Here is a 16319-nt window from a genome sequence, read left to right on the forward strand (position 1 = left end):
TGCCTAGCAGGGCGGCAAGATGATGTCGGCTGTGATACCTCCCAACAAGGTCCTACACCTGTCAACGTGACATCACAGGGTGCAGAAAAATCGCAGTAGGGCGGTCAGATGACCACTCTGAGCTGGGGGAGAGCGGCTGACAGCAGCACAGGTAGGTAGTTGCTATCTATTTACCTGCCCCTATGTAGTCCAATAGTGAAATGAAAAAAAAAAGGCAAAATAACCCAGATAACCCCTTTAATATTTAGCAGAATTAAGTATGCTGACATCACCCTATATATAGTATGAACCCACACACAGCCCCCTTATATACAGTATGAGCCTCCACACAGCCCACTACATACAGTATGAGATCCCACATAGGCCCTATTTATAGTATGAGCCCCTAAATAGCCTCTCTATGAACAATGTGAGCCCCCACATAGCCCCACTATATACAATGTGAGGCCCCACATAGGCTCTCTATATAACGCTTGAGCCCCCACATAGTCCCTCTATACAGTGTGAGCCCCTACATAGCTTCCAATATACAGTACAAGCCCCCATATAAGCTCTATATAGAGTATGAGCCCCCAAAGTCTCCCAAATACAGTATGAACCCCCAAATAACCCCTCTATATACAGTTTTAGCCCCCACATAGCCACTATATATAGAGTATGAGCTCCCACATAGCCTCCTACATACAGTATGAGCCCTTACATAACCCATCTATATATAATGTGAGCCCCCACATAAGCCTTCTCTATACAATGTGAGCCCCCACATAACCCCTTTATATTCACTGTGAGCCCCCACAGAGCCCATCTATATACAATGTGAGCCCCCATATAGCTCGTCTATATTTACTGTAAGCCCCCATATAGCCCTTCTATATACAGTGTGAGCCCCAAAATATAGCCTCTCTATATAGAGTATGCGCCCCCACATACACCCCCAATATATGAAGTATGATCCCCACATAGCATCCTACATACATTATCAACCCCACATGGCCTCCGACATACATTACGAGCCCACATAGCTTCATAAAAGACAGCATGAGCCCTGACATAGCTTCCTATATACATTTCTGAGCCCCATATAGCCCCCTATATACATGAGCCTCACATAGCCTCCTATATACAGTATGAACCCACAGAGTCTCCTAAATACAGTATGAGCCCCACATACTCTCCTATATACATTTCTGAGCCAAACACAGCCTCCTATATACGTTATGCGCCCCACTTAGCCTCCTATATACATTATGAGCTCCACATAGCCTTTTACATACATTATGAGCCCCACATAGCCTGCTAAATACAGTATGGGCCCACACATAGCCTCATAAATACAGCATGAGCCAACACATAGTCTCCTATATACATTTCTGAGCCAAACACAGCCTCCTATATACGTTATGAGCCCCACTTAGCCTCCTATATACATTATGAGCTCCACATAGCCTTTTACATACATTATGAGCCCCACATAGCCTGCTAAATACAGTATGGGCCCACACATAGCCTCAATAATACAGCATGAGCCAACACATAGTCTCCTATATAATTTATGAGCCCCCACATAAGCTCCTAAATAAAGCTTGAGCCCCCACATTGCTTTCTAAATACAGCATGAGCCCCCACATAGCCTTCTAAATGCAGCACGAACCCCCACATAGCCTTCAGTATACTTTATGAGCCCCACATAGCATCCTATATACTTTATAAGCCTCCTATATACATTGTGAGCCCACACATAGCCTCTTAAATACTTTGAGCCGCCACACAGCCTTCTACATACTTGCAAACATCCCATACACATGAAAAAGAACATCAAAACACCATATACCTCGTTCACGTTCCCCTGCTGCTCTGCTCAGGTCTCCGGTGTACTGATGCTCTGCACAGCAAATGCTATGATGTCACATGATTGCATCTGCTGTGCCTCACGCTGATTAGTGAAAGTCCTCCACCAATGTGTTCACCGCTGTCTGCATCCTCAGGATGCAAATAGCGGGGACATCGGGCAGCAGTGGCGGCGGGAGAGGGCATGGTTCTGCCCATGGTCCACTGTTTTCAGCCCTTCTTGATCTTGATCCACAGGCTCTACTGGAACAGCCAGAGGGCTGGATGTGGCTTGCGGGCTGAACTTTGCCCAGCCCTGCTATACAGTATATATCAGTACTTTTTGTAACTAGCTTCATGTGGTTTTATGTGGTACACTGAATTATATAGGTTTGTTTCCTGCCCTTTAGACCTATTTCAGGTGACTATGAGTCATGTAGTCACGTAAATATTCTACCCGTGTTTTTTACAGATTGAACATATATTCATGATCGCATATGTGACTGGGTATATTCGGGTTTTTTTGCAGACTAAAGGGTGCTTTTCACGCTGCGACATCGCTAACGATATAACGTCGGGGTCACGTCGTTAGTGACGTACATCCGGCGCCGTTAGCGACATCGCAGTGTGTGACACCAAGGAGTGACGATCAGCGATCGCAAAAACGTCCAAAATCGTTGATCGTTGATACGTCGCTCCTTTTCAAAATATCGTTACTGCTGCAGGTACGATGTTGTTCGTCGTTCCTGCGGCACCACACATCGCTATGTGTGACACCGCAGGAACGACGAACATCTCCTTACCTGAGTCCACCGGCAATGCGGTAGGAAGGAGATGGGCGGGATGTTACGTCTCGCTCATCTCCGCCCCTCCGCTTCTATTGGACGGCTGCCGTGTGATGTCGCTGTGACGCCGCACAAACCGCCCCCTTAGAAAGGAGGCGGTTCGCCGGTCAGAGCGACGTCGCAGGAAAGGTAAGTCCGTGTGACGGCTGTAAGCGATATTGTGCGCCACGGGCAGCGATTTGCCCGTGTCGCACAACCGACGGGGGCGGGTACGCTCGCTAGCGATATCGCTAGCAAGATTGCAGCGTGTAAAGTACCCTTAAGTCGTCTACAAAAAGAATCAGACACATGTACGATATTGTTCTGAGTCATGGTTAAAAAGACCTATATAAATCGATGGGCCCATGAAAATCACAGATAACATAAGGATAACATCAGTGTACAATCTGCTGCTAATTATTACCACTGTATAGTATAGGAAAAGTATTGCAATTTATTTAGATGGTTATTCATAGGAGAAAATCCCAGATGAAACCTTAGACTAAAGGCCCTGTTACACGCAACGACATCGCTAACGAGATATCGTTGGGTTCACGGAATTCGTGACGCACATCCGGCCTCGTTAGTGACATCGTTGCATGTGACACCTACGAGCGACCGCTAACGATCCCAAATACTCACCAAATCATTGATTGCTGACACGTCATTCATTTTCAAAATATCGTTCCTCGTTTGGGACGCAGGTTGTTCGTCGCTCCTGAGACAGCACACATCGCTATGTGTGACACCCCGGGAATGACGAACAACAGCATTCCTGCGTCCTCCGGCAACGAGGTGGGAGGGACATTCATGTGGCTGCTCTCCGCCCCTCCGCTTCTATTGGTGACCTGCTGTTTGACGTCGCTGTGACGCTGCACAAACCACCCCCTTAAAAAACAGGTTGTTCGCCGGCCACAGCGATGTCGTTAGGAAGGTAAGTTCGCGTGTCGCGTACCTGCGATATTGTTCAGGACGTGCAGCGATTTGCCAGTGACGCACAAAGGACGGGGGCGGGTGCTATCGCTAGCGAAATCGCTAGTGATGTTGCAGCATGTAAAGCGGCCTTGATACTGATCAAACACTGATAAAACTTGGATCAAAAATACTGATAAACCTCCGATGCTTTTTTGGGTATCAGAAATATTACTAATGTCTGAATGAGGCCTAGGAGTAAAAAAAAAATCAGTGATCTTGGAGTAGTTAGGTACCTTTCTCAACTTTATTACCTGTAGTCGAAACCAGTCAAGCCTCAAACCTCGAAAATCAAATGGCTCTTTGTTTTCAACTGCAGAAAAGAAAAATTACAAAACTTTATATAGAGCTCTTAATGTCTCGTGATAATTTGGGACTTATTGCTAAAGGTGCAATTGAAGTCAATTTATTTTTATATATATATATATATATATATATATATATATATATATATATATACATATATAATAATGAGAAAGGACACAGGGAAAAAGTATTGAGTACATGAAGAAACAGAGTTGCAAAAAGCCATGAAAAATCAAGACACAAGCTAAAATGTTTCAGTAATTGGAAAGCAATCCTGCCACTTGGAGAAAATAATAGCAGTTGGCTCAACTGATGGCCTATAAAAAGGTGTCTCATTACTAAGGTACCACACAAGAAACATCTCATGATGGGCAAAACCAGTGAATTGTTTCAAGAGATTCACAACCTTATTGTTGCAAAACATACTTATGGCATTGGCTACAGAAGAATTTATGTGGGGCTGTTTTTCAGCTTATGAAGAGATAAAATCTTCATTGTTTATTAGAAATCATTAAAATGATATGTACAGCGGCACTGGCACCAAACAGACCCCTCTGGATATGCCCCCTGTGGGGTCTGTTTGGTGCCAGTGCTACTGTACATATAATTTTAATGTTTTCTAATAAAGAATGAAGATTTTATCCCTGCCTTCTCCGCTAGAATCCTTTCACTGTTTCTTCAGAAGCTGAAGCCCAAGTCAGGGTATTATCCATGCAAATCTGGTGACTCCTCTGTACAGCATCCTAGAGGCTGAGCTGGCTTTCTACTATATCTGTTTTTTAGCTTATGGCACTGACAAACTTCCATCAACAAGAGGGCAGCAGTTTTAACCTGCCCAGGCCAAAGGATCTAATGCAGTGCCAGGATGCATCAAAGCCTCCCAATAAAGATGGAGGCAGCCACTAATGAAGCAACCACTCACAAACTATCAATGCATGAGATGGGGGTGATTACTATCAACAAATACCTCATAAATATTTTATATATATTTTTCTGCACATTATATTCTGCAATCACCACCAGCAATGCATGCTACTAGTTTCTCCAAATGGGAGGCATATAGAAACGGTCCATTAACAAAGACTTATGAATTTCAGTAAGCACGTACAATACTTTTTCCCTGTGTCATTTCTCGTTATTAGACATAACTTAATTTATGGACATCTATAGTTGATCTCTTTACCTTTGTGGATTGGATGGGTTACCAATGTCTGGTGAGAAATTGATGTCTATGTAAATATATTTATTTAGAAAATTGGTACGCATATATATATAATTTTTAATTTTTTTTATTTATATAAGGAATTGTATATAAAATATCTGTATGTATCAGTCACAGTTAGGGCTTTGTTCATACTGAGCAGTAGATTCTACCATCATTTTGAAAAAGATGTGTCAGCAGGGTAATATTGAAATATAACTTTTAATGTTTCTTTAAAAACAGGGGAAACTAACAAACAAAAAACACAAATAGTAATAAACCGATACTGGATACGTTTGTCAGAAGCCAAAAGTTCAATTGACCTGTATCGGTAAAGACCAAATGGGCCCACTAAACAAAAAACAGTGCCAGGGCTCAAAATAAAGGTGCCAATGAAAACCCTATAATATAACGCATAAAATTGGAAAGATCTCACCGGTATCTCTTCATGCTGGATTTCCTGGTGATTATAGGATCTCAGAGGTGGAGCCACTTATACTGTACATAGCTACCCAGAACCCCTCAAATGACGATCCATTGGTTGTGTACTCCAGTCTCCCATAAAGGAGACTGGAGTACGCCAGTATCACAAAATATAGCAAACTTCAGAATGAGTTAGCTCAGTGAGCTAGTTCTTCTCCTCAACTGTAGAAATCAGCTTAAAAGATAGTTCAGGAGAAGAAAAGTAAGGCTGTGTGCACACTGCGTGTTTTTTATGCATTTTTGGTGCAGATTTTGGTGAAAATCTGCATGTCTATCTTTATGCCAGAAAAGTCAATGACAATTCTGAAGTGCTGTGCGCACGTTGCTTATATTTTCCTTGCAGATTTGGTGAAAAAAAAAAACATTGACTTCTTTAAGAAAAACACACAGCATAAAAACACATAAAAAATGCTCTGTGTGCACATGGCCGAAGTTTCTCCTTGTGTAGAGTGAGATGCCTGACATACGATTGTAAGGAGACTTATAAGCCATGCCAAAGCTCTGCTATGTACCTTACACATAGAAAACTAAAGAAACCAAATTTTGAACAGGTCTACAGTCATGGCCAAAAGTTTTGAGTATGACACCAAAATTATATTTTCACATGATCTGTTGCCCTCTGGTTTTTAATTGTGTTTGTCTGATGTTTACATCACATACAGAAATATAATTGCAATCATATTATGAGTACCAAAAGGTTATATTGACAGTAAAGGGGGCTTTACACGCTACGATATCGTTAATGTTTTCTCGTCGGGGTCACGTTGTTAGTGACGCACATCCGGCATCATTAACGATATCACAGCGTGTGACACTTACCAGCGACCTTAAGCGACCTCAAAAATGGTGAAAATCGTTCACCATGGAGAGGTCGTCCCAAAGTCAAAAATCGGTAATGGTTGTTTATCCAGGTGGTTCATCGCTCCTGCGGCAGCACACATCGCTATGTGTGACACCGCAGGAGCGAGCAACGTCTCCTTACCTGCCGCCGGCCACAATGCGGAAGGAGGTGGGCGGGATGTTACGCCCTGCTCATCTCCGCCCCTCCGCTTTGATTGGCCGGCCGCTTAGTGACCTTGCGGTGACGTCGCTGTGATGCCGAACGTCCCTTCCCCTTGAAGGAGGGATTGTTCGGCAGTCACAGCGACGCCGCCGACCAGGTAAGTGCGTGTGACGCTGCCGTAGCAATAATGTTCGCTGCGGCAGCGATCACAAACAATCGCATGCGCGACGGGGGCGGGTACTTACACGCTCGCTATCGCTACAAATTGCTAGCGATATCGCTACCGTGTAAAGCCCCCTTTAGAATGAGTTAATGCAGCAAGTCAATATTTGCAGTGTTGACCCTTCTTCTTCAGGACCTCTGCAATTCTCCCTGGCATGCTCTCAATCAACTTCTGGATCAAATCCTGACTGATAGCTGTCCATTCTTGCATAAGCAATGCTTGCATTTTGCCAGAATTTGTTGGTTTGTCCACCCGTCTCTTGATGATTGCCCACAAGTTCTCAATGGGATTAAGATCTGGGGAGTTTCCAGGCCATGGACCCAAAATCTCTAGGTTTTGTTCCATGAGCCATTTAGTGATCACCTTTGCTTTATGGCAAGGTGCTCCATCATGCTGGAAAAGGCATTGTTGGGTGCCAAACTGCTCTTGAACAGTTGGGAGAAGTTGCTCTTGGAGGACATTCTGGTACCATTCTTTATTCATGGCTGTGTTTTTAGGCAAGACTGTGAGTGAGCCGATTCCCTTGGCTGAGAAGCAACCCCACCCATGAATCGTTTCAGGATGCTTAACAGTTTGCATGAGACAAGACTGGTGGTAGCGCTCACCTCTTCTTCTCCTAATAAGCTGTTTTCCAGATGTCCCAAACAATCGAAAAGGGGATTCATCTAAGAAAATGACTTTACCCCAGTCCTCAGCAGTCCACTCCCTGTACCTTTTGCAGAATATCAGTCGGTCCCTGATGTTTTTTCTGGAGAGAAGTGGCTTCTTTGCTGCCCTCCTTGAAACCAGGCCTTGCTCAAGCAGTCTCCGCCTCACAGTGCATGCAGAAGCACTCACACCAGCCTGCTGCCATTGCTGAGCTAGCTCGGCACTGCTGGTAGTCCGATCCCGCAGCTGAAACAGTTTTAAGATACGGTCCTGGCGTTTGCTGTGGTCCTTTTTGGGCGCCCTGGAGCCTTTTTGGCAACAATGGAAGCTCTCACCTTGAAGTTCATGATAATGCGATAGATTGTTGACTGAGGTGCAATCTTTGTAGCTGCGATACTCTTCCCTGTTAGGCCATTTTTGTGCAGAGCAATGATGGCTGCACGTGTTTCTTTAGAGATAACCATGGTTAACTGAAGAGAAACAATGATACCAAGCACCAGCCTCCTTTTAAAGTGTCCAGTGGTGTCATTCTTACTTAATCATGACTGATTGTTCCATTAACACAGGTGTGGGTGTTGATGAGGACAGGGCTGGCGAACAATCACTAAAACAATGTTAGCTGCTCCTTTTAAGGCAGGAATGCAATGATGTTGAAATGTGTTTTGGGGGTTAAAGTTCATTTTCTTAGCCAATATTGACTTTGCAAGTAATTGCTGTTAAGCTGATCACTCTTTATGACATTCTGGAGTATATGCAAATTGCCATTAGAAAAATGTAAGCAGTAGACTTTGTAAAAATTAATATTTGTAGCATTCTCAAAACTTTTGGCCATGACTGTACATAATAAGTATATTTACCTTGCTTTACGTTGAGGGCAGACAATGTGCTGACGAATGATGACATGATGATAGATTCCTCTTCTGGGCAAACAGTCAGATTCTAGAAGAATGTATAGAGGGAATATTCAGATATATTCAGAATGACAGTGAGTCATTGACATCTTATAATAAGTTCTGGTAAGTACAGTATATGATAATAGAGGGTGTAAATAGAATAGTTCATTTCATGCAAGTCACTCAACATTTTATATCAGAACATATGTCACTTACCTGTATAATATCACTGAGGACCAAAGCATCAAATTTTGCCAGATACTGTAGATGATAACGCTGAATGATAGGCAGGTTGTTCCTCACAAGTACCCGGACCTCTTCAATTAAAAACATCAGCTCAGCTATGTGTCTAGTGTGAAAACATACAAAAGAGATAAAAATCAAGATCACGAGTGTTTTGGATATATTGTTTTGGGGTATATTCACATTATTGTGCATTACTTTTCCCATACATTTTAGGAGTTAGGTAGAACTTTCATACAATGTGGAAAATATATTTCACTGACTGTTTTGAGCCTGAGATCTAGCAAACAATGATATAGAAACAAAATCAAGGTTTCGATAAACATTAGTAAGGAGAAAAAAGTGCAATAGGGTCTTATCTGGTAACAACTGGAGGCTACCAGTGCGAATAAAGCTCACCCTTGTAGGTTGTGAACAGTTACAATTACTTCATCACATATAGAATGGCTTTCGCAGCCCCATGAGGAAATCCGTATCAATAGGTGGAGAGGGAGGGGTTAATGCCGTGCTCCCATATGAATAATCCAAGTGTTGATTAAAAATGTATCATTTATTGGGTCTACACGTTTCAGAGATCATGTCTCCTTCATCAGGACACAAAAAAATCAACATTGATTTTTTTCTGTCCTGATGATGACTTGATCTCCGAAAGGCGTTGACCTAATAAATGACACATTTTTAATCAACACTTGAATTCTTCATATGGCAGCATGGCATTAACCCCTCCCTCTCTACTCATTGATATTAAAATCAAGATTTCAACATAGTTCATATTCAGTTGGTGTTGTATTGTTCCTGCGATGCTGGCCCCTATTGTTTTATTTGGTGGGAATGTCTACAGCCTATACAAAATTCACGAGGCAATCCTTTTTCCTAAACAATTCATTTAGGAAAGGCGAACTGCGCAATTTCTTATGCCCCCGTTTCTTAGCAGATCGTCTAAGACAGAAAACAACTGCCTGATAAATGCCATGAAGCAATAAGTTTTCTCTTATCTTACACATCTACGTAGTCTTCTGGGGTCTTGGTTTTGGTGACGTTCTCAGCGTGCCGTACTATCCAGTTAATCTCATCACGACACAAAGATAAAGCCATAAATGCGAACAGAGCCTGAAAGAATAAAGCATTTTGTCAGAAACTATAAATATTTGTTATTATATGAATTCCTAATGAACTGTTCTGGAATTCTTACCTTGGGACCCAAAAGACCTGGTTCATCAGCTAATATTGTCTGCAATTCCTTCACTGTCACTCTGAGGAACAGACGTCTAGCACGGTGAAATTGGCCACTTTGGAAATAAGAAATTCATTATTAGTCACATAAATTCTGAGTGATGCTGGCTATCGTCACTTCTAATAGACAAGCCATGAGGCAGGGAAATCAAGAAGTTCGGGGTCAAATACTAAGGGGTACTTTGCACACTACGACATCGCAGGTGTGATGTCGGTGGGGTCAAATCGAAAGCAACGCACATCTGGCGTCGCTGTCGACATCGGAGTGTGTAAATCGTTTTTTGATACGATTAACGAGCGCAAAAGCGTCGAAATCGTATCATCGGTGTAGCGTCGGTCATTTCCATAATTTCGGAAGGACCGATGTTACGATCTTGTTCACCGTTCCTGCGGCAGCACACATCGCTGTGTGTAAAGTCGCAGGAGTGAGGAACATCTCCTACCTGCGTCCTGTGGCTCACGCCGGCTATGTGGAAGAAGGAGGTGGGCGGGATGTTTACATCCCGCTCATCTCCGCCCCTCCGCTTCTATTGGCCGCCTGCTGTGTGACGTCGCTGTGACGCTGCATGACCCGCCCCCTTAGGAAGGAGGCGGGTCGCCGGCCAGAGCGACATCGCAGGGCAGGTGAATCCATGTGAAGCTGCCGTAGCGATAATGTTCGCTACGGCAGCTATCACAAGAGATCGCAGCTGCGACGGGGGTGGGGACTATCGCGCTCGGCATCGCAAGCATCGGCTTGCGATGTTGTAGTGTGCAAAGTACCCCTAAGAATGAACATTAAAGGCAGAGGGGCAAAAGAGAAAAACAGGTAACAGTCTGAGGTCAGAAGTCCATTGTGGTTACAGATTGAGACAAACGGGACGAGGCAAATGAGTAGTCAAAGGCAAGGTCCAAGATGAGGCAGCAAGAGTTCAGAACAGCAGAACACAAAAGCACAGGGCATGCACACCACCGATCAAAGCTATGACTGGCAATGGTCTGACCACTGCCAGCTAGCTAAATTGCAAGGCAATCATAGCGAAAGGAGGAAGCCTATCAGGCCCAGCTGGGCAATCCTGAATAGCATGAGAAAAGTCAGTACACCTCAATTACTGATTCGGCAGCTGAGTTATCCAAAATACAATATTAGCAACCTAGCATGCCCCTGCCAACTATTCAGCTGTCACTGAGTAAAAGATTCATGACACAAGCAAAAAAAAGTTTATATCAAGAATATGCCACTTTGCAATAACGATATGGCAATAATTATTTTTATTCAATACATTTACGGCCATGAAAAAATCTCCTAAAATAAATCCCCATAATATTACACTAATCAGACTGACCTGTGGGTCATGAAGTGCTCTTTGCATTCCTTCACATCTGCAATTCGTTTTCCATACCTAATCACAAGAGATGGCACAAAAGATAGTGGAGTGCATAAGTTCTGTACATTGGATATATACACAGTTCTGCTTTGTAAAGTCTGACTCCTGACCTTGGGCATTTCTACCTTTTCAGACTGTCTGCTAGCCAAGCGTACCACTACATGGTCAACTGGTTTCTATTACAGTAATACCATTACAAAAAGGATATAAAATATTAGATAAATGGTAGATAAATGCTAAGAAGGGGAAGGGGTGGACAAGGACAGGAGAGGACCCCTGTGTAAGAACAGTACATGGGGCCCCTTGCTCTCTCACAGCTTATCATAGACTGCTTCCCCCTCTGTCTCCGAGTCCTTAGCCGTTTTCCTGTAATTGTGAGCTATGAATTACTAAGCTCGATCTCATAGCGTTTGTGCACACGTCTTCTGTAGAAAGATTCCATCTGAAATCCACCTAAATAGAACTTAAAAATACTAAAAAAGGAATAGTTAACAGAAAATTTGGGCAGCTTTTGGTCTTATTGTTTTCCTGCTGCTCCCAAATCACAGTTCCAAATATATAGTTCTTTTTATTTAGTGCTGCTATTTTTGTTTTTTTGTTTTTTTTTACCAAATGGGTGTTGCTCATAGGTAATAATGCAAAGCAGCCTAAAGACACACCCCTAGAGAAGTCTAAGAACCATGCCCCCATGGCAAAGACAATAAAAATTAGCATTAGAAGGAAAAAAGCCCATATCACTGAATACATATGGCAGATTTAAATAAGTGAAAAATTATTCATGAAGCAGCCGGAATAAAATAAGAACAAAAAAGCCACACTTTTGACCTGATGGTAGGTTGTCTTTAATATATCTACTTCATGTATGTTCAGTCTTTTTAAGCTTCTTGTAACTAATAAAGGCTATTAACACTAGAAGTCCCAGAGAGGGGTCATTTAACATTTCTACCTTTGGAACCCAGAGATGGGTTGAATGACATTCTTTTGTTTACACTCTCTTACAAGACCTTTGTTGAGGTGGATCAACACAATTGCCCCCTGCAGATTCCTCAGGCAATGGCCACATTTACAAATGAAAGGATGCTAATTGGAGCCATCAGAGTTGTCAGTTTGGACTAAGGGTCATTTGACCCTCTTTCGGGACTTCAGGGGCGAGCTCGAAATTTCTGGGACTTCTAGTGTTAAACAGCTAAAAGAAGTGGCCTGTCGATTTCTCTGGCAGCCTCCAATGGGAAGTTGCTCAATAATTTATATATATAAAGTTAAAAAAAGACACAGCAGAAGTGATGAAAAAGATGCCAAAGTAGACACTTCAAGAGAAACATGTTTTCCTGAAGCATCTTCTTCTTCAACCAGTCAGTGGTTATGCCTGCATCTAAAAGACATTGTGTGCACATATAAGCGGAAGGCAAAGAGTAGATGCTCGTATTCAACATCCCACAGCACTTGCAGGTAAACATCGCCATCTGCTGGTTGGATAGAACTGACAGGATGTTGGTTGGATAGAACAGATTGCATGTTCCTCAGGTGGAGAATTTGGAGAAGACACCAGGTCAGGTGACAGTTGTTGTACAGTTACCTAATATAAAAGCCCAAGGCACGCAAGAAGGGAGGAGGTGGCACCAAGACTTGAGAGGAGACAGATGTGTTTGCAGTGGAGTGGCCTTGTGGCAATTACTGCAGTAGAGTTATTTAGAAGTGATCCAAGCTCAGAAGGAACCAGATTTTGTGGTCAAGTATGAGAGAAAAGATATCAAAAACGAGAGTTCGTGGTCAAACTAGGGACACCAAATACCAAAAATCGAACTTTATGGTCAAGCACCGAAGGTCAGACGCCGCTCACCGAATCCAGTAGTTAGATGTGTTGAGTGAGCCAGCTCGTTGCTTCAGGGGAACGATATTACCTGAAGACAGTTATTAATAAGAATTGGACTTGCCCTATAACGAGTTGTACCATAGCTCTGTTAGACCGTATGTGCTGATTTACTGTATATTTCATGTTATACATACCAAATCAATTAAGGGGGGAATAGTTACCAGTTGGTGTGACACTGACTTTTCCCTTACAGAGTGGCCTGGCTTGGATTAACATTAGATAATACTTGCATGATGGAGTCTTTAGTAGTTATATGTAAAATAGCAAATCTATAATCTGTAAATTACTGATTTTACATTGATCTGCCTTTCGAACGTCATTTATACTGTGTTCACATTATCTCTAACTATCACTAAAGGCCCAGTCACACTAAACAACTTACCAGTGATCCCAACAACGATACAACCTGATAGGGATCGCTGGTAAGTTGCTAGGAGGTCGCTGGTGAGATGTCACACTAAGCGACGCTCCAGTGATCCCACCAGCAACCTGACCTGGCAGGGATCGCTGGAGCGTCACTACACGGGTTGCTGGTGAGCTGTCACACAGGCATATCTCATAAACCGGTTGCAGTATCAAGGTAAAAAGTATTAATTCATTAACCAAAGGAAGCTATTTTACCTAAAAAAATTTTCTTTTTATTTACATATATGCCACAGACAAGGTACACATATTTAAAAAATTAATTAAAAAATCAGTGAGAGGGAAAGGTGGGAAACAATACACCCTACTCCTCACCCTTCCTATCATATAGGGGTCGACGTCCTAATGTTTAATGACGCCCCTATTCCTCGTCGACTGACGCCCTATAACAACCCTCCACTTGCACTAGTAAGATACCGTGTGCCCTAGTTTAAAGTGGGTAAGGTGAAACACCCAAAGTCAGACCCATACAGATAGTAAGTGACATCAATATAATCCAGATACTAATTCACTGTCAATAAATGTCATCTATGGGGGAGTTATTACTCAGTCGACTATTAGTCAAGGGTATCAGATCAAAAGAACTGCTGTTGCACATGTCCAGGATGCACCCTACGCGTTTCGCCCTCTTATCAAATCGCTAGGGCTCATCAGGGGTATAGAAATAAATCCTTGACAATTAAATCACAGCTTCAACCGGTGATAGTGAATTACACCAGAACAGTTTTAAGTAAGTAAGTAAGTGCACACCCGGACCGGATATACATCGTTATCCAGATGACACTGCTCGTCCAGGCATTATTATAAGCGTTGCCTAGTCCTGGATCCGGATTTTTTGAGGAAAGACTGGCTTTCCCGAGGACATTTGTACCATTGTGACATGGTTGAGCCTGTATCACGGGATGAAGGAATTTTTTCAATGTGCTGACATCTATCCTTAACTAAACCAGACCAGTACGTGCATATTTGGGTGTGTTCTGAATCTCACAGATTGGCTGAGGGATATGCTTATAATCCGGGACTGCTCTACAGATGCATTTTCCTGGTCTGTACTTTTGGAGGACAAATTATTTACAGTACTTAAAACTGTTCTGGTGTAATTCACTATCACCGGTTGAAGCTGTGATTTAATTGTCAAGGATTTATTTCTATACCCCTGATGAGCCCTAGCGATTTGATAAGAGGGCGAAACGCGTAGGGTGCATCCTGGACATGTGCAACAGCAGTTCTTTTGATCTGATACCCTTGACTAATAGTCGACTGAGTAATAACTCCCCCATAGATGACATTTATTGACAGTGAATTAGTATCTGGATTATATTGATGTCACTTACTATCTGTATGGGTCTGACTTTGGGTGTTTCACCTTACCCACTTTAAACTAGGGCACACGGTATCTTACTAGTGCAAGTGGAGGGTTGTTATAGGGCGTCAGTCGACGAGGAATAGGGGCGTCATTAAACATTAGGACGTCGACCCCTATATGATAGGAAGGGTGAGGAGTAGGGTGTATTGTTTCCCACCTTTCCCTCTCACTGATTTTTTAATTAATTTTTTAAATATGTGTACCTTGTCTGTGGCATATATGTAAATAAAAAGAAAAATTTTTTACACAGGCATATCTCACCAGCAACCAGTGACCAGCCCCCAGCCAGCAGCGCCGCGTGGAAGAGTGCTGCGCTTGGTAACTAAGGTAAATATCGAGAAACCAACCCGATATTTACCTTGGTTACCAGCGCACACCGCTTAGCACTGGCTCCCTGCACACCTAGCCAGAGTACACATCGGGTTAATTACCCGATGTGTACTCTGCTACGTGTGCAGGCAGCAGGAGCCGGCTTCTGCGGATGCTGGTAACCACAGTAAACATCGGGTAACCAAGAAGCCCTTACCTTGGTTACCCGATATTTACCTTCGTTACCAGCGTCCATCGCTCTCACACTGCCAGTGCCGGCTCCCTGCTCCCTGCACTCCTAGCCACAGTGCACATCGGGTTAATTACCTGATGTGTACTGTGGCTACATGTGGAGAGAGTAGGGAGCCGGCACTGGCAGTTTGAGAGCGGCGGACGCTAGTAACGAAGGTAAATATCGGGTAACCAAGGTAAGGGCTTCTTGGTTACCCGATGTTTACTGTGGTTGCCAGCGTCCGCAGAAGCCGGCTCCTGCTGCCTGCACATTTAGTTGTTGCTCTGTCGCTGTCACACACAGCGATCTGTGCTTCACAGCGGAAGAGTAACAACTAAAAAAACAGCCCAGGATATTCAGCAACAACCAGCGACCTCACAGCAGGGGCCAGGTTGTTGCTGGATGTCAAACACAGCAACATCGCTGCTACATCACAAAAGTTGTTCGTTAGCAGCGATGTTGCTAGCGATGTTGCTTAGTGTGACGTGGCCTTATCTCTTTATTTCTGTAAAGTAAATACTTGTTGAAAGTCATCACTGAGTAATCTTTACTGTGCCATTGTATTCTTTGAACCTGTTTTAGGCCTCTATCTCACATCCGTGCCTCTGGTACGTGTTTGCTATTTTTTACACACAGACCCTTATATGTAATCCAACAGGCAATGAAAAGCTGCTGGCTGTTTTTACATGGTCGGTCTGGTGAGAAGTATTCCTTCATTCTATAAGGCGCTCTGGATCCCCAAAAAACTGGTCTTTGCAGCCCCAACTTGAAAGGAGCAGAAGTAGACATGGTAAACCTCCACACCATCCAGTGCTTTCTCTGATAGTCCCATAGCCCTGTTCTCAGGACAGATGGAGCTCCCAGTGGTCAGACCCCAAGTGATCAGCAAGTTA

The 16319-nt window shown here is 43.2% G+C and overlaps 1 protein-coding gene across 1 annotated transcript in view; it reads right to left on the reverse strand.

Moving 5' to 3' along the window:
• Nucleotides 1-16319, reverse strand: part of NCKAP1L (NCK associated protein 1 like) — a 418971-nt gene that overhangs the window by 288117 nt on the left and 114535 nt on the right. The window contains exons 10-15 of the mRNA XM_075337171.1: nt 11182-11238; nt 9816-9912; nt 9624-9733; nt 8597-8729; nt 8345-8426; nt 3878-3936 (exon numbers count right to left, since the gene is read on the reverse strand). Of these exons, the coding sequence (XP_075193286.1) occupies nt 3878-3936; nt 8345-8426; nt 8597-8729; nt 9624-9733; nt 9816-9912; nt 11182-11238 (538 nt within the window). The remainder of the gene's footprint in view (nt 1-3877; nt 3937-8344; nt 8427-8596; nt 8730-9623; nt 9734-9815; nt 9913-11181; nt 11239-16319) is intronic.

The sequence above is a fragment of the Anomaloglossus baeobatrachus genome, chromosome 2 (assembly GCF_048569485.1).
Source record: "Anomaloglossus baeobatrachus isolate aAnoBae1 chromosome 2, aAnoBae1.hap1, whole genome shotgun sequence".
In the NCBI taxonomy this organism is placed as follows: Eukaryota; Metazoa; Chordata; class Amphibia; order Anura; family Aromobatidae; genus Anomaloglossus; species Anomaloglossus baeobatrachus.